The 19,152-nt window shown below is 33.0% G+C and overlaps 2 protein-coding genes and 1 non-coding gene across 3 annotated transcripts; all 3 read right to left on the reverse strand.

Annotated features, from left to right (window-relative positions):
* Window positions 1-3,692: 3,692 nt before the first annotated feature.
* Window positions 3,693-3,766, reverse strand: TRNAN-GUU. Its single transcript has one exon. It is a non-coding gene; the product is annotated as a tRNA-Asn (tRNA).
* Window positions 3,767-3,829: 63 nt separating this feature from the next.
* Window positions 3,830-5,529, reverse strand: LOC123192424. Its single transcript, XM_044604969.1, has 2 exons — window positions 4,800-5,529; window positions 3,830-4,433 (listed from the first exon to the last, which is right to left on the reverse strand). The coding sequence occupies exons 1-2, from the start codon at window positions 5,449-5,451 to the stop codon at window positions 4,042-4,044; spliced, it is 1,044 nt and encodes a 347-aa protein (XP_044460904.1). The 5' UTR covers window positions 5,452-5,529; the 3' UTR covers window positions 3,830-4,041.
* A 6,456-nt stretch (window positions 5,530-11,985) lies between these two features.
* On the reverse strand, window positions 11,986-17,432 carry LOC123192175 (ADP-ribosylation factor GTPase-activating protein AGD5-like). The gene is made up of 11 exons (XM_044604632.1): window positions 17,203-17,432; window positions 15,335-15,393; window positions 15,076-15,166; window positions 14,928-14,982; window positions 14,737-14,827; window positions 14,383-14,617; window positions 13,799-14,015; window positions 13,432-13,640; window positions 12,947-13,183; window positions 12,808-12,866; window positions 11,986-12,266 (listed from the first exon to the last, which is right to left on the reverse strand). Exons 1-11 carry the CDS (start codon window positions 17,251-17,253, stop codon window positions 12,137-12,139), a joined length of 1,434 nt encoding a protein of 477 aa, XP_044460567.1. The 5' UTR covers window positions 17,254-17,432; the 3' UTR covers window positions 11,986-12,136.
* Window positions 17,433-19,152: the final 1,720 nt, after the last annotated feature.

Raw genomic sequence — 19,152 nt, forward strand, 5'->3', positions numbered from 1 at the left:
ACTTCAAATATAAAGTGAATTTAGTTCAATCTTCTCAACTCTTTAAAAAAAAAAAATTAACAAAATTGGATTGCTGTTAACTTAAATATTTTTAGGTATATAATTTTAAGTATAAAATTAATTATATATATATATATATATATATATATGATATATAATTATATAATTAATTAATTTTAAATTAAAAATAAAATAAAATATAATTATTTGATAATAAATTAATTATATATCAAATTATAAAATTTAAAATTGTACACACTTGTATTACAAATGGTCCAATATATTTTTGGACTTACTTGCATTAGCCGATGAAACTAAGGGAAAAACACTATTTCCCACCCAACCTTTAGCCCACTGTCAACCACAGAAGATAAAAAACTTAAACTTTCACCCATGACCAAACTTCTATTAATTTTTTCTATTAAAAGGAGAGGTAAAATAGTTATTTTACTTTTTATAGTAAAAGTTATAAATTTTATTATTTTTCACTCTTCCAAGGTTTTAGAAACAAATATTTTACCTTTACCTATAGTTTTAAAACTTTAAAAAATAACATTTTTACCCCCAAACCTAGGGTTTTCATATTTTTCAAAATTCAACCACCCCCCATAACTTTTAAAAATAGTAGTTTCACCCCCACTCTTCAACTTCATTTTCTGACATAGTCTCCGACGTCATCTCCAACCTTCTTCTCTTAGTCAGACAACGACGGTGCGATGAAGAGATCTCCATCTCCTCGTCGCACGGTGGTGTGACCCAAATGACGAAAGATGACACTTTGTCATCCTTTGTTACTTGTCGCGTCGTCCAGATGCGATGATGAAGGACGACGAAACATTGTCCTTCATCTGTTTTTCCAGATCTGGATGATGCTTTATCGTCTAAATTTAGGCAACAAAGGTTCGTCTTTCATCATCCTTTGTAGTCAGAGAAAGGAGATCAGTGGAAAACATCGGCCGTCGGTGGTGGTCGGAGAAGGAAGCAAACCTTAGGGGTGCAATATAAACTTTTTAAACTTGGAAGCTCGATTAAAGTGTTAATTTTTAAAACCTGGAGGAGGAAAATGATAAAACTTTGAAGTTTTAAAGTTTATAGATAAAATGATAATTTAACCCTTATTTCTAACTGAAAATTTGGATAACAGTTTGGTCATGGGTGAGAGTTTGAGCTTTTCATTTCTCATATGTGTGATTTTAAAATTGAGCTAAAATTTGGGGGGACCATAGTTATTTTCCCATGAAACTAATATTTCCTGTCAGAAAACGTCATTGATAAGGATGATATGTATAATAATTCGTGACATCCATTTAGTCAATGTACATTATCAATCAACTTGAGGGGGACCCAACATTGAGGACGAGAGAAATTGACTTAGTAGGTTATCCATCACCCTCTTTGATGAAGAGTTGCATTGAAGATCCCAACTAGTTTGTGGATTTTATGCTTCACATGGAATACACATCTTGGAGACGTTATCACAATTAAGGGAGAATTTGAGCCAGACTGAGTTTAAATATTTTTTTATTTGATTTTAATTCAAATAAAAAATAGTTTAATTTGAGTTTATAGAGTCAAAATTAAATTCAATTTGAGTTTAATTTGATTCGAAATTGAGTTTAATTTGATTCGAATTTGACTCAATTTTATAGTTCGAATCAATTATTTGAATTCATAATTTAGTTCAATTCGAATTAAAAATTTGAATTGGTAGTTCAAATGTATAATTTGAGTTTGTGATTCATTGACAAAACAATAACATTTTATTTAATTAATATTCAAAATTTCTAATTCGAGTCACGAATTCAAACCGAATCAAATTACGAATTCAAAAATATCAATTCAAACTACTAAATTCGAGCTAAATTGAGCCAAATACTCTTTAGTTTGAGTTTGACTCTAATTAAAAGATAAGCCAAATCTTTCGGTTCGAATTTAATTTGAATTTGAATCAAACAAATTTAAGTTGAGCTAAATTGAGTCGAATTGGCTTTCAAAACCGAGCTAATTTGAATCATATCTAAGCCTAATTGTAATCTTCTTATTAGATTCGAGTCATGAGATGTCCATTGAAACCATTGAGACAGGACAACATACAACAATAGAGTCAAGAATCGAGCGATTGTTAGCATGGGATGGGAAGATCGTTTCATTTTTTAAAAAAATTGACATTAGTTTATGAGGTGGAACTTTAGATCACATATCCATTGGATACCAGAAGAGTTTAGTCATAACGTGGTGACAAGTGATTTTCATCAATACTGTGCATCTCATGTCTGTTTGGATTTTCTTTCTTGGCTTCTTGTGTAATTTTGACATTCAAATTTTGGTACCTTGACTGTTTTGATTCTAATTCTAATTTTATTGTTCTTTCAGAGGCACTTCATTCTCGCTGAGTATCTCATGAAGAAAGATCAGAGAGTGACTATAATAGATGATGCCAAGGACAAACTGAAACAGGCTGGGGTCCCTGCAGATGAAATGGCCGCATTGGAAAGGCAATTAGTCCCCGCAACCCACAACAAAGATAGCAGCAGAAAAGTGGGATTTGTGAGTGCTGAAGTGTAGTCTCAGCCTGATGGAGGATAAAAAGCTTCAGCAAATCATGAATACATTGAACTCCCTGATGAAAGTGACTCAGAAGATGAAGAAAAAATGGAAATTACACAGAAGAATGTTCCATCAGCTGTTTTTGGAGGTCTAGGCAGAAGGAGAGGTGAAAAGCTGAGGATGCAGTTGCTGTTAAAGATAATAATGGTAAAAATCCTCTTGGTGCCTTGGAGAATAAAAAGGCAGAAGCGAGTCTGATGGGATGTTTGGTGATAAAATTTTGAAGCATCATATTTAGTACTAACTGCAAGACACACTGAATTATTCATGTTATATGAAAAAATTGTCCATTTTGTTGTGAATGCGAAACTGATGGGCTGCGGTTTCTGCTGAATCCATTTTGTTGTGGTTTGAGGGAAGTGATGCCCTGACTGAGTAACATTCCAAAGAAGTCTGTAAATTATAAAGATGTAAAGTGTATTATTTTAAAAAGATCTTAAAAGTTGGATTAGAAGAAACACATTAGAAAAACTAGAATGTTTTATCGGCAAACTCAATTATGAATTACTTTTTTAAAGCTAATGGAGTTATGACCCCTTTATTATATCATTGGGTGTCTTTGGTCAGGGGTGGATTCAAATAAGTTTGATTGAATAAGGATCTATTCGAATTTAGAATAATAAATTTGAATCGATTTGAATGGTAAAAAATAATATAAGAGAAAATGAAGAAATTTTATCAAGAAAAAAAAGTTACGGTGAAAAATCATTTGGAAGTCTTAAACTTTAGCCATGAATGGTAAAAGAAGACCAAAGAGAAAACAAGTGAAGAAATTTGTTGGAGAAGAAGAGTTGTACTAAAAAATCATCAATAAACCTTAAACTCGAGTTAAATTAGATCTTTTGCTAGAGTTTAACTTGTTCAAATTAAATATAAATTCAAATCTAAATCAATTCGATTTAAACTTACCCTTATTTTGGTTGGTATTGGGCCACCAATTAAATAGTGTTGTCTCCCTCTCTAAATCCGGCCCGATCCCATATCCCTTGTTGGAGTAGCCCGTTATGTCCTCGGTTTCAAATATCAATGTGGAGAAAAACATAGCCGTTCAGTCAATTGGACTAGCAAAAAAAGCAAAGTAAAAGCGCTAAAAGGAGGGCTTGAACCTCCGACCTTGTGGTTAACAGCCACACGCTCTAACCCACTGAGCTATTCCAGCTGCTGGCCTTTAGTTTACTTTTTTTATATTAATCACAAAGAGTCCCCAACCATATATATATTGAACACTTTAATACGTGAACCCATTCATACATATGAATAAAAACAACTAATTTTCTTCTTCACTTACAGAATTAATATTATCACTCAACACTTCCAAATGAAATCATATCCCATCTGTATATTTAAAACCTATAAGCCAACATATTCATGTCTTTCAATCTATTGGAGTAAAGAAATAAATTCAAACATTTTCATATTCTTCTTTTCATAAAACTATACTCCACGATTAATCATTTCTTGATACTGTTTCAAGCTCTCTTGTCTCTGCAACCGCATCTCCTCGTTAAACTTCTTAATGAACGCTTCCACTCGCCGATTCAACTCCTCCTGACTCAACGACGGCTCTTTTCTCAGCTTCCCTCCCGAGGACGGAGAGTTGCTGTTGTTGCTCAAAAGTGGCAACTGGTAGTTGGTCCTGTCCTTGAACGTCTCCGACTTCTTCACTGGAGATGGATCCACGTTCACCTGACGGTCGTGATTCTCCCACGTGTCCAATTTCTTCAAGTGCCTCGTCAATGGCATTGCTCGACCCTCCGTTATCGCCTTCCACGTGTTCTCCATAGTCTCGTTCCGTTTGGACTTCGTCACCCTCAGTGCCCTTCCACCTTCAAAACCAAAATTGACATGTTAGTGAATACCATTAAATTAGAAGGGCCTTTCAGCCTTCTTAAATTCTGCGTATGATAGACCCCAGTTTTAACATTGTTTTGTCTTCTATATGACAAAACGACGAAGATTCAGCTTGATTTCGGTCGTTTTGACCTGAGTGTGTGTGTGTGTGTGTATGTATCTTCAGAAACGTGTCAAGTTTCTAATAAAACAGTTTAACAAAAAGATCGTCTACGGCGCCGCAGACTTCTAGTCGTCGTCGCCGACCAAAAAAGCATTTATTTGAATTCAAACTTAAATATGTGATGAAATCTAACCGCTATAACCAAATATATTATTCAGAAAATAAAATAAATTAATACCTTCAGGACTGGCTTTAATCGGTTTCCGGCGACCGAAATGAGCAGAAACAAGCGGTTTCTCATTCTCCACTGAAGATTCAAGCTCAGTAGGAATATCCAACGACTCCGTCATTCCTAACGATTTCCACGTTTCATCTCTATGACCTACCTCCACTGGACCAGCACCACTAACCACAACACTCTTCTCCACAAAAACCGGAGCCTCAATCTCCTCCTCTGCTCTCTGCAAATGCTGCCCGTAAACTGCGCCATCAAACTCAGATTTCATCTTGATCTCATCGTAAACAGCTCCACCAAACTCAGACTTCATCTTAATCTCATCGTAAACCGCGCCATCATACTCAGACTTCATCTTGATCTCATCGTAAACAGTACGATCCGACGGCGACGGCGAATGAGATTCAGCTGGAACTTCGTGGTTTTGAAAAAAGCGCGACGAGGCGGCAATACCGAGGATAATAAAGTTGATTATGAGGTAAAGATATGGAGGTCTGAGCCAAGAAAGGAAGGAGCTCCAAAGAACCGGAGCTTTAGAGGCTGAAAAATCCATGACCAATGGAACAGAAACCTTGAAAAACAAAGCTACGGTTAACACACCAGTCGACATAAACATAACTTTTAGAGAAAGAAGCCAAGAGCTCGAAAGCACCATCTTTTCTTTCTCTGATAGTGTTTTGGAATGAAAAAACGAAAGGTGGTTGTGAGACTTGAGGATGTACTTGGATGGAGAGTGCGGAGAAAAAGGGGGACATAAATAGGCCTGAGTGGGCCCAGTGGAGACGAGGTTTCAATCTGATTTGTAGCGTTGGATTTCGTGGATGGATGGTTAAGATTTAAGTGCGTATAAATTTATGGGGGTCCCGTGTATAGTGTAATTAGTTGAAGATAATGGTAATTGTTGTGTGGTTTAAACTTTAAACCTTTCTAGTTAATGGCACGCAAAAGCAGAGACAGTGGGAGGTTCTATTTTATTTTATTATTTAAAAAGTCAAGTTCTAAAACAGCGTCGTTTATTAAATATCAAATTTTTTTCAGGATAAAATTATTAAATAACACCCTACTTAATCTGTAAATTTACAGTTAATTTAATTATTTTCCAATTTATATTTAGAATAATTGTTAATTACATTACTTCCGATTGCTGATATTTAATGAAGGTGGACCAGTTCACACGTGGAAGGTTCAAGAATTAACAGCTCTCGGTTAAATGTGCACTGTGATCTTTTTAGAAGCTGTAAAGCGAACTGCTAATTCTGGCACCAACAGATAAAATAGTGCAAGTGTACTAAAATGTCTGCAATATATGAATATTTAAACGGGCTCACTCAACGGTCATAAAATTGACCGTTACACATGGAGCTTGTAGCAAGATCGTAGAGCGCTGGTCCAGCGGGTGCGGGAGGCTCGCCGGTGGGTGCGCCGCCTGCGGACCGACCATCGATTTGCTAAATATTCATATAAAAAAGGTTTACTTAATAAAGGTGGAGGGTAAAATTTGCAAAGGAAACGTAAGAGTGGCCAAAGCCAATATAATAATGAAAAAGAAAATGTAAAAATCTTTTGAGTACCTTAAAAAAGTCTGACCTTTATGATCTTACATAATAGCCCATCAAACTTTTTTTTTTTTTTTATTTCTTTAAATTTACTTTTCGATTGAGGTTTCAATTGGACGAAAAAAAGTCATGATTCGAAGTGAAATTAATCAATATTTAATTGGGTGTATAATGATCATCATGCTCAATAGTTGTACAATGTGTACATTATATTCACATTACCCATGTATTTATGAATGGAGTTTTGATTTTATTATAAATTTTATATAAGATGCTGAAAATTTTCATTTTTTTTTTTAATTTTTGAAAATGAGAGTCAAACAATAACTTTAGTTTTAGGTTGGCCTATAGCTCTCGTTTGTGTGCCTGGGAATTAATGAAATTAAATTGGGGCAAAGGACTATTTCCCACCCAACGCATGCTTTTTCTGCAAATTATCCCCCGTTAACTTTGAAAAGCCTATTTACCTACCCATGGGTTGTTAAAATAAATGTCAGATTGACGGATTTAAGAGTAAAATCATTATTTTATTTATAATATTAAAAAAAAAACTTAAATTTAATTTCTTTTTTACCCGAAAACTTTAACAACTAACAATTTTTTTTAACCCAAGTTTTCAAAAATAACATTTTCCCCCCTAGGGTTTTCAAACTTTCGGATTGAATTTTTCAGCAATGACTGACGATCTTTAGGCGACGTCTCTTCCTCCCCGGCGTCTCCTCTTTCCGACCGTGCGATGTCTTCCCCTCCTAGGCGTCGTTGTCTTTGTCGACTCATCTTCGTCTTGACGAAGGCGTATCATCTTTGTCGACAACGATGTCATACAATGTCGGAAGTGTTCGACCGAAAGGAGGGGTCGTCGGAGAGGGAGAGTAGGTGCTTGGAGATCGTCGGTCGTCATCGAAAAAATTGGATCTAAAGTTTGGAAACCCTAGGGGGAAAATGCAATTTTTGAAAACTTGGGTTAGGGGGAAAGTGTTAGTTTTTAGGGTTTGGGAGAAAAAATGATATCGCCAATAGACTCAGTTAAGTTTAACGACCCATAGGTGGGCAAATGAGATTTTCAAAGTTAACGAGGGGAACTTTGAGAATTCAACATAGTTTAGGTGGGAAATAGTCCTTTGGCCATTAAATTGTTTTGATATATATTATAGACCAAAATGTTTGTTCCCACCCAAGGTTAAGTTTAATCTCAAATTCATACCTCCAACTTTCAAAAACTCAAATACCTACTTATGAACTAAATTCTGTTAAAAATTTCAATTAGGGTTAAAGGCAAAATTATCGTTTTAATAATATTATTAGATATATATAATTTATTACATTTTTTTAAGATTTTAAAAATTAACAAATTTACCACTAACAAAAGTTTTTCAGTTTTAAAAAATCAAATTTTCACCCCTAAACCAAAAGTTTTTTTTCTTCACTCTTTGGCCCCTAGAGACCTCTCTTTTCCACCATAAATAGTCTCATTCACAATCTCTTTACCCCTTCGGTAAAAACTGATTGTCATTCGACCTATAAACTTGTCATCTAAATAGTTTTGTCTGTATTTGACAAATTCAAACGAATCATCTAGACGTGTTTGAACGACATCAACATTCAAACAAAGAGATCTTGGAGTGGTTCCTTGATGTTGATAAATGATGCACGACAAAAGATAACGGACAAAGGATGAACAAAATTAACGACGGACGAAATCTTTTTGCTTGATTTCGTTGTTGTTCCTTGATGATAGATGAAATTAATGGTATCTGGAGGGTGAGAGAGCAGGAGAGAGAGAGAGTGTGTTAGGAGGAAGACAACGATGGTGATGACGATGGAAAAGCTCGTTGAAAATATCAAAGAAAAAAATTAAAACCTAGGGAGAAATTGACACTTTTTAAACTTTGATGAGAGAAGTTGTGTGATTTTCAAATTGAGGAATAAAAATGTGATAAAATTTTAGTTTTTAAGTTTTTTTATTAAATAACAGTTTTATCTTTAATCCTAATTAATATTTTAAACAAAAATTAGCTGATAGGTAAATGTTTGAGTTCTTTAAAGTTAAAGGATATGACATATAATTAACCTTGGGTGGAAACAAGTCTTTTGGCCTATATTATAACATATAATTCAATTTATAGTTGCTAAATGTGCTAATCTTATTGAAATTGTGATGCCTGAAAAAGAAAACATATTATCAATTTTAAGATCAAATATTTAAACAAAAATTATGTGTTTTAATAATAAATACTAATTTAGGTATTAACAACATTTAACATAATGACATTTATTAATATATAAATTAATTTTTATTATTAGTATAAATTATTTTATTGTTTTTGAATTTAACTAAAAAAAGTTACTAAGTTTAAAAAAAATAAATTCATTAGATTGTGTCTCTTGGTAACACCCCAACTTAGAAATTTTCGGTCAGTTAGCTTATTTTATTTTTTGTAATAAAATTTATTTTCGTTTTTTATAATAATGTTAATTAAAAAAATAATTTCAGTATGGAAATTTAGGTCTTCTTGTTTTTTTGTTGTTAATATATTTTTTATTAAAAAGAAACGCGTGGAAATTTATGTCTTTGGATCTTCTTCCGTTAAACTTAACGGGTGTTAACGGATATGAATTCATGTCAGGTGGGACCTTAAAACTAGGTGAAGATATGGGCTAACAGATTTATCACAGGCCCAATATAATTAAGGCAGAATCAGAACTCCATTCCGCTGTAGACTAATAGAAATTTGACAACTCAGAATTTCAGACGAGATTCATGAATTTAAAAATTATATAATTGAAACAATAAGAGTGTCGGCGCAATTTTATATATAAATAATAATGAATTATTATATAACTAAATATTATTTAATTTTTAATTATTTAATTATAAGATAATAAATTATAAAATTAATTAAGATAATTTTAAAATAAGTTAGGTGATTAGTTTAAGAAATAATTTAAGTTGTAAAATTGTCGATAATTTTCTTCCAGGATTGTACGTGTGGGGAATTTTTATTTGTCAATAAACCTTCAAGTCAACCGAAAAGAATATTCACCTAAATTAGAAACTGCATTCTCATACACGTAACGTAATACAGTTTTATTTATTTATTTTGAAATGTTGATTAGTGGGATATTAGTCGTAGGGAACATCTCTTAATCAAGCAGCTAATCAAGATTCCGATTTCATTAATCAATCCTAAAACAATAAAATTATCCGTAATTATTTTAAATATATAAATAAATATATATTTTAAATATATAAATAAGTATATATTTAAATTTAATAATATAATAATATACATAAATATATATTTATTTATATATTCAAAATGATTTATTGTTTGAAAGGAAGTTTTTAGGTAAGAATCCCAACAAAGATCTTAAGTTTCGGTCTTATTTTCAAACTGTGAAAATAGCTTTTATGTAAACTATCTCAACCCACCTCCCAAATTTATGGAAGGATCGTTTTTCGGCTGCACCGCGTTTTTGAACATGGTCGGCCATGTAAAGCGAAAAGACTTCTTAATAAACAAGATAGCGTTGACTGGTAAGTACCAGGACGAATTACGAAAGCAGTTGAATTTGAAGTGCATGGAAATTGCATTAAAGAAATTTAAAAAACCAATAAATCATGACAGTGATAAATTTTCATACCAAAAATTTGAAAAAAAAAAAAAAATTAAACCCAGAATATTGGTGACGTGCAGAGATCCATACCTAAACCTTATCCAAGTACGTATTAAATTGTAAGTTGACGAGGAAAATGAACTGTTAAAAGTCCACAACTGGCATTGAATTCTCCATATCTGGATGGGATTAATTAATTGCTGAGGTCCCACGAACAGTTACTTAGCTTCAGCAGTTCAACTAACTTGGGAAGTAGTTTTGTCGGAGAAAAGTTGCTTTTACTTGTTCCTTAAACTGAACTGCATTATCTAATTAACTGGATAAGATTTTGACAGAGACGCATGGCAATGAAACATTCTGGAAATTATCCAAGCTTTCAAAAAGTGCATGGATATCGTTTAATTTTTAACTGCCCTTTGATTATGGTTCACTTTCAGGTTTGGGCGGTGGTTTGTGGCCGAAATTTCCAACAGAGTGAAGGGCTGGATTAGTGGCGGTGATGAGTTGAGATCAACGGTCAGTCAAGTTAGTTTTGACTGGGAATGAGGAACAGGAAGACAAGATAAGATACTTTTCGAGTCAAAGTCAAATGACCTTACCCAATACCGTCCATCTCTCAGATGATCGCCATGTCTTCAGCTCGCCATGAGGGATCTCTTTGGAATATCATTGCATGAGAATTATTAACTTTGACTGCATACGTACGTAGACTGAAAAAGACTTAAATTAGAGATATTTCTTCCTGAAATTTCCATACATTTGAACTTACCAATATTGAAATACGAATACTAATCTTTATATTTGATATCAATGATCCTGTTTTCCGATTTGGAAAGTCTGTCGGTTGATTTTTTTTCCTTAATTTAGAAGAAAGTATAATTTCAACCATACCCACCGAGCATATTCTATCCTGAAATCAAGAGGATCAACTGAATATTGATTTGATGGGCGAGCCAATAGCCTTTTGACCCATTTAGAGCTCTACCTGGTTGTTGTGAGTTTCAATCAAGACAAATTCTTTTTTATGATAGTGCTGGTGTTTATCAATACCATCAAAATCATGAAACGAAACATGAATATACGTGTCTGCAGATGCTGTCACAATACAATATTACCCTCATTAGACTTCTACGGCAAGAATAAAACTACTTCGGAAAATAAATTATATAAATTTACCTTTAAAAATTGATATAATAACTTATTATTAGGTATTATAATTGTTTTTTTTTTTCACTTTAAAATCACCCAATAGTATATACAGTATTACTCCTTCAACTTAACACAAAAAATACAAGCGCGTAATGGTGGTTGAAGAGTAATGATAATAAAACTATAGTCCTTTTTGTGGAAGCTTCACTGGCAGGGCAACTTTATCTTAATCCGGGCTTGCCAGTTAGTTAGGCCCAGGCCCGGGGTACATTAAAAATTTGTAAGCCCTAGTTTTATACCCGGATTTGGGTGAGATGATTGGGGTACTTTCTAATTTTACAGGAGAAACGAGGTTGCTGGACCTAGCTATTGGAGGGCTTTCTAAGATTATCTTTCACAGAAATTGTCTGATTATCTTCACAGGGTTATTGTCAATAAAATTATTTGTATTTATTTTAAATATATAAATAAATATATATTTAATATATATTATCAATTAATTAAATTATTTTAAATTAAAAATAAAATAACACATAATCATATGATGATATATCATATATACTCAAAAGTGAATAGATATAATATTACCTTTTATATAATGTAGCCTGCTCTGGGCCTGGTACAGACCCACCAAAGCATGGGCCCAGCTCGGGATATACTCATAAGGCCGAGGCCCAAATATATCTTGTGCCTGGGCCGGGCCAAAAATTTTAATACTATTTTCATAAGTTTTATTGTAAGGTACACCAAGAGAATATTACAAAATTAATGTTTTATATATAAAAATTTTTTCAGTCAAATACAAAAGCATGCATATATGTACCGTGCAGACAGCTCCAGAAATACAAATGAAGCCAATAGCCCAATAAAAGAAATCCCCTACCACATGAAATATATGATATTAAGAATGAAATTAAGAAGAATGAGTGCAAAAAGTTTCTTTTGTTACTGTTTTTGGTGATTTAACTATATTTCTGCTATAAGGAGGAATGATAAGCATCTGTATCTTGGAATCGATCATTGTCTTGTAAACATTCCTTGTGTTAAAGATGAAAAATCATAATCCGAAGGTGCTATAGGAGGCCTGGTACTTGCTCTAATATTTGCTGCACCATTGACTGGAGTCATTGGCCATTGTGTAATCATGCTGCAGAGTCAAATGGAGTTAATAATAACATACACATACAAGCAATGGCAGTAAGGCTCATAAGACATTTAATTTTATGGCGAATTCGACTCCAGGATAAACACAGGTACAAATGTCGAATGCATGTGCAACCTCCTCCAATATAAAAAACATAGTTAATGGAGTTGGGAACTAAGAGATGATCCCTAATCTTTGTATGCTGTGACTGCAGAAATAAATGCACTGTGGTTTGCAACTTATAACATCAATAGAGAAGATCCCAGAACCTTACTAAAAATGTAAATTGCCACATATGATCTAGGGTAACTAGTCTTTTGACCTCTTCCAGGGCTGACTTACAATGAGATAAACAAATACATATATGCAAAAACATATCCAACTTCATGATTATGACTTTGCACTCGTTTATTTTTCTTGAAACTCTTACATTTAGCCTATCTTAACCCAATACAATCTTAAAAGGCAAACCAGTATGAGAAGACCGTTATATAATGCTAAGAAGTAAGAAGGAAAATTCTACTGAGCATGATGAATCAGATACCTGGCTGTTGGAATATTAACTAAATTCCCTGCTGGATATGAGTATTGACTATTTCCCATCTGGTACAAAAAGAAAATAACATGATGAGAGGGAGTTTCAGCCTGAAATTGCTTGAAATTTAGCAGTTCATGAATTTAACCTGTACATATTTTTGCTGATTATTGATTGGCATCATCATTACTGGCACTTGATGGCCAACAATTCCCCAATTCTGAGTCGGCAAGTAAGCGCCATTAGAGATAGGTTGATGTACATTGACAGGGAAGGTTTGAGGCCCACCATTAGATTTTGCTGTTGCAGCTATGAGTAAGGAGTGTCGCTGAGTGAGCATAGCAAGTTGCTCTGGATAGGTAGAAAGTGGAGACACCATTTTAGACTGCACAAATTCCCCAAACTAAATGATAAGGACACAGAGTACATAGATAGTCATTAGTAAAAGGTAAAGCAACTAGACTTACAACATTTAAAATTTTTATACTAAATTTTCATTTTTCATCTCCTTCAACAGAACATTAACTAGAGACTTGATACCAAGGGTCTAACTAGTCAAGGTGAAAAATTGTTAAAGAAAAACACCAGCACTCCACATGGCCTAATTTCAACATGAAAATTGGCAAGATTTACCTTTTCAAAGAGGTTCATGATATCACTATTCACATCTTTCTGAGGCTTTTCTGAAATAGATGGGACTACCGGTGAATCTACAAATAGATCCTCAAGTCCATAGTTGGTCTTGGATTGTGTCTTTAATTCAGTTGTTTTTGATGAATTAATTATCTCTGCAGTTGTTTTCGACGAATTACTTATCTCTGCAGTTGATTTTGCATTTGCAGCTGCAAGTTAATAAGGTTCATAGTAAGTTAACAACAAATGTAATTAAACATAATTTAACTCTTAGAAAAGAACCATTTAAGTGAAAAACCAAGGAAGGGGAATATATACCAAAGTAGCAATAATTTGTTTATCAATATCATTAGGGAAAGAAATATACATTCAAAATTGACCCATGTGTTTGTATCAGTAGAAGTCTTGGCATCGGTTTCCCTTGAACCATCCATGGAAAGCAAGTTAAAAAGATCCGTGGCATAATCCACTTTGTGTTGTGTAACAACTGATGTAGTAGGAGCTTCCTGCTTTACCGATTTGGCCTCTGGGACTGCTGGTTCTGGATTCTGCACAGGTACTTGGATCTGCGGATCAGGTTTGACCTGCTTAACAAGTATTAACTCATTAGTCTTTAGAAAACCAGAATAGAGGGTCTTTAGACTATAGGATTTGCATATCTCTAATAATAAGTCAATGATTTACAAGGAGATGAAACTAGTGTAATTTCATCTCATCAGGCATTTCAATCTGCTGGACAATATCAAACAATATTGTCTTTTCAATGTATGTTGGTATCTTAACTAAATAAAAACAAATTCAGTAACTTCATTGCTTTTAAAATTTTAAATTGCACCAAAACAAAAGCAAGTAGTTTTATGGTTGCCATAATATTGTTTCCTATACTTGATTCACAGATATAATGAATATGGTAATTATTAAGAAAGACTGAATGAGAAAAATTCTGTCCACCTGCTGAACTACTTTAACAGATGCTGGAGTACTAAGTTTTGAAGCAGGAATGTTGTTGTTATTTGTAATAGGGGGCTGAGCAATATTCCTCTCTTCGGAAACATGATTTATGTTATTCATAAATCTTTGCCCAATATTAAGCTTTCCCGGTCTATTAACTGAAGCCTTCTCATCATTTATCCTTGAAGGAGATTTTGCTTTCCCATTCCTGGGAACCCATCTCTTATCTTGATACCTAATGAATAAAGTAAACTCCCTTTAGCCCATAATCAGGTAATACACTTATCGGTCATAATAAAGAAAATAGAATAAAGCAATAATTACTACTTGGAGCACTAACAATATGAAGCATACTTTGCACGAATGAAATTCTCAATTCCAACTCTGTCATAACTAGGAGGCAACTCTGCTTCCCAGTAGCTGTTTGATTTCTCATTCCCCATAGCTGCAGACAAAATAAACAAAAATTATTTTCAGCACCCTGCAACTTTTACTTAGAACTGGCTTGACATCAATGGTATAAAACATAAATGAGAGAAATATACTTTGAATGAATGCGATCTGCTCCGGAAGCCAAGTGTCCAAAGTGGTAGATCTCACCTGCAACAAAATAATACAACATATATATGAACCTATGACTCAGAAAACAAGTAAAATAAGCAGATGCTAAAAACAAGAAACAATATATACCACCTTTGATATGTGTACTCCAAGACTTCTGTGGATCCCTGAACATTGCATGCATATGAAAATTCCCAGATTCACACTTGCCCATCTTGGGGCTCTACATGACAACAAAGCCAACGGTACAAGTTAGAACCTGTGAAGCAATACAAAAAAAAAAATCCCAATATTGTTCCCTCTCTTTCCCCAATCTCCACTATTGGAGCACTTGTATTAATTCCATTAATAAGAACAAGCTAACAACATTCCCTTTTTTATAAATACCCACTTGGTTTTGCAGTCAGCACACTCTCGGTTTTCTGGTAATCTTAAAAGGCTCTCCAATATCTGCAAATAAAGTACTAAAAAATATAAACTTTACTTGGCAGTGGAGATAAAAGGACCCCCCAAAAGGAAAAGAAGTAAAAAGTAAAAAGAGATAAATCTCACTAACAACTTGACTTAATAGCTTCACTAAAAAACCAGTACCAAATTTATTCAAGTGTAAGTCTTGTGGGTTGGTAAAAAAAAAAATGCACAGAAGAAATTATTAAATAGAACCATCTATGTAATTCTTTCTTTTTCCTTGAATCTCATCTCAACTAAAAATTATTTTGTTTCACAAATTGGCATCAATATAAAATCACAAAATAATTCCAAACTTTTATCTTTCAAATCATAAATTTACCTAAATATTGTTAAAGAGATAGAAAAAATAATCATGGAAACCAAACTTGGTGAGACATAGTGATATACTAAAATTTTGATCTTTCACAAAAATATGATGTCCTTTTGAAAGAGGAGATGGGAAAAGAAAAATAGAATGAGTTGTTATTACCAGTCTATAGGAAAATGTGCAATGACTGATGCTAAGTTAGCAATGAAAATTATGGTTACATATAGGACAAAAAAGATTCTGTAACAGCTTCAGATCAAATGCTAGCATAAATGATTTATGTCTTATCTTAATATTCCAATAGTTGAGACAGGAGGAAGGTTCTCAAGTTCAAAGCAAACATTTTACCTTGATCAGAAATTAATAAAGGAAAATTGACAAGCTAAAACCCAAATTCACTATGCTTAAACCTATGTCATCTATTGGACTGTGCTGTTGGTGGCAAGGAAAAAGAAACAGGTCCACTGGACCAGTTTAGTCATAAAATCACATATGCATTAACTCTGTCTATGAGAAAAGGTTTATCATAGGAAGTTAAGAAACTAGCAATAAACATTTATTTTTAAGTAGAGGAATCCTATAACCTTCACTTGTTTATATGATCTAGGTCTGTAACCAGCTGAGAAAGATTATCATCTTTCCTCAACAATCATGCACAGGGCATCTTTTGTACAGGAAAACCATTTAACGAATTGTAAAGATTGAAAAAAAAAATTTTACAGTGCTTGTTCAATTTAATTGTGATGCTTATGAACTTCACAACTCAGTAAATTCATGCCTAAGCTAAAGCAAAACATGTGTTACACAACATCTAACACAATCCATAACTGCTATGTGTTTTTGCCAAAAAGCAATATGACCCCCATCAAATTCCTAATGAGTTACAACTCATAGAGTGGGCCTCAGTTTCAGACAAACTAGCATCACCAAACACTTTTGACAGTAATATCATGGACATTAAACAACTTTCTTTATTGGTTAATTAACATGATACAAATATCAGTACGTATATAGCCAAACTCTACGTTCCAAATTACTCAGGGCTGCCCAGCAAAGCAAAACAAATGATTTGAAGGGTAAAAGAAAATTAGTGGTTGACCATGAAAGTTTTTAAAAAAAAAAAATTTCGAACAGAACCGAAGGCTGCTCAGGACTTGTAATCTAAACCATAGAAAAACTGATTCAAAAATCTAATATAATCAAATATGAATCCAAATAAAAGGTAAAATATAAACAGATTGAACATGGCAATTCAATTCATGCATTGCTAAACTCAATAAACATCAATAATGATAAAAAAAAAGTTGAAAGCCTCAAACTTTGCAACCAAGTAAATAAACCCAGATGAGAAAAACAAGATTTATAATCATAATAGAAATACAGAGATTTATAATCATAATACAAATATAAATTTAAAATAAGAAATCAAAACCCCAGTAAGAATCAAAACAACATATATACAAAAACATATGAAAAGAAACCTTTCTGTGCTTAGCATGAAGCTCTTTAGAAACGTTAGCCTTCTCGTTCATGCTGAAAAGTTTCTTCCTTTCTCTCCAAAAACTCAAACTTCCTTTGTTTATGCACAAGTAGAGAGGAAAAGAAGGTATAAGAAGGAGAAGAGAAATGACAAAGTCCAAAGTTGGTTCTTTAGAGTATGTCGTTAAACTTTTGGACTTTGCGAAGTCGCGTGTACACACACGCGTGCTAATGGGTTCTTTTCTTTGGTGGCTTTTGGTGAGTGGTTTTTGAATTAATGGCCAATCTTGCGTTTGGTCGCTCAGAAAAATAGGAATCTGAAAAGAAAATTCGGCTTATGGAATCATGAAGCTAAGCATAGTTGACTGCAAACTCCATCATTATATTAACTTCTTTATTAATATATAATTTCTTCATTATTCGATATAATATATTATAACACTATTTTCATTAGTATTTTTTTCTTATATAATAGACCAAAAAGAATTTATTCCTACCCAAAGTATATTGTCTTTTTAAATTAATTTTAAAAATTTTATTTATTCATTTATAAATAATTAAATCGATTAGTTTTAAGAGTAAAATCGTTATTTTATATTTAATATTAAAAATAAACTTAAATTTAATTTCATTTTTTTCTCCTAAATCCTAAAAACTAACAATTTTTCTTCAACTTAAATTTTCAAAATAGTATTTTCCCCCTAGGGTTTTCAAACTTTCAAATCAAGTTTTTTCGATGATAAAAAAACTTTTTCGACGATCTCCAGATAACATTTCTTCCTCTCCAATACATCTTTCTTTTGACAGTTTTCTTTTTGACTCAATGTTGCATCATCTTCATATCTGAAAAAGACAAATCATCTTCGTCCAGAGACGAAAACAAGGTCTTTCGTTGACAAAGAGTCTCCATCATCGATGAAAACCTTGTCTTCGTTTTTGGATGAAAACAATTCATCTTTTTTATTAACAAAGATGACATCGCATTGAGTTAAAAGGAGAACTGTTAGAAGGAGGATGTATCAGAGAAAAAGAGATATCGTTTAGGGGGAAAAAGAGATATTTTCCCCCTAGGGTTTTCAAACTTTCAAATCCAGTTTTTTCGATGATAGAAAAACTTTTTCGATGATCTCTAAATAACATTTCTTCCTCTCCAATACATCTTTCTTTTGGCAGTTTTCTTTCTCACTTAATGTTGCATCATCTTCGTCCAGAGACGAAGACAAGGTTTTCGTTGACAAAGAGTCTTCATCATCGATGAAAACCTTGTTTTCGTTTTTGGACGAAAACAATTCATCTTTTTTATTAATAAAGATGACATCGCATTGAGTTAAAAAGAGAACTGTTAGAAGGAAGATGTGTCAGAGAAAAAGAGATATAGTCTACAGATCATCAGAGAAGTCCTTTGGCCTATATAATTAAAAAAAATAGCAATAATTTATAATTTTGGTTTGAAATGATTGGAGTATGGACAAAAAATGAGCTCCAAATGGCTATTATCAAATTCAAGAGATACAAAGTTGGATCATATATTTGTTTGTTATGAACAATTCATTTTGGGAAATAAATATTCCTCTCTTTCTTCCATAATCATTTTGACCAATTGAATTTTGAATGGTCATTTGTTTATAGTCATAATTATATACACCGACCCTGAAGATAAGGCATGAATATATTTTATTAATGTGAGTTTTGCCATTAATTAATACACAGAACAGAAGAGAATAAACTCCTTTAATAATATTAAGGTTGTAAACTTGTATTATAAATTATAATGTGATATTTGTTTAATGGTACATTATGGAACCACTTTACTTACAAGCTTAGAGTTGCAGGATTCCGAATTCCTTGCTCAAAGAGAAATGATTTTGGGAATGGGAGAACATCATAGACTATATGCTTCTAAATTTACCCTGGACAATTTTTGCTCATTTTCCAAATGAACTGTCAAAGGT

Source organism: Mangifera indica, chromosome 12 (assembly GCF_011075055.1).
Source record: "Mangifera indica cultivar Alphonso chromosome 12, CATAS_Mindica_2.1, whole genome shotgun sequence".
In the NCBI taxonomy this organism is placed as follows: domain Eukaryota; kingdom Viridiplantae; phylum Streptophyta; class Magnoliopsida; order Sapindales; family Anacardiaceae; genus Mangifera; species Mangifera indica.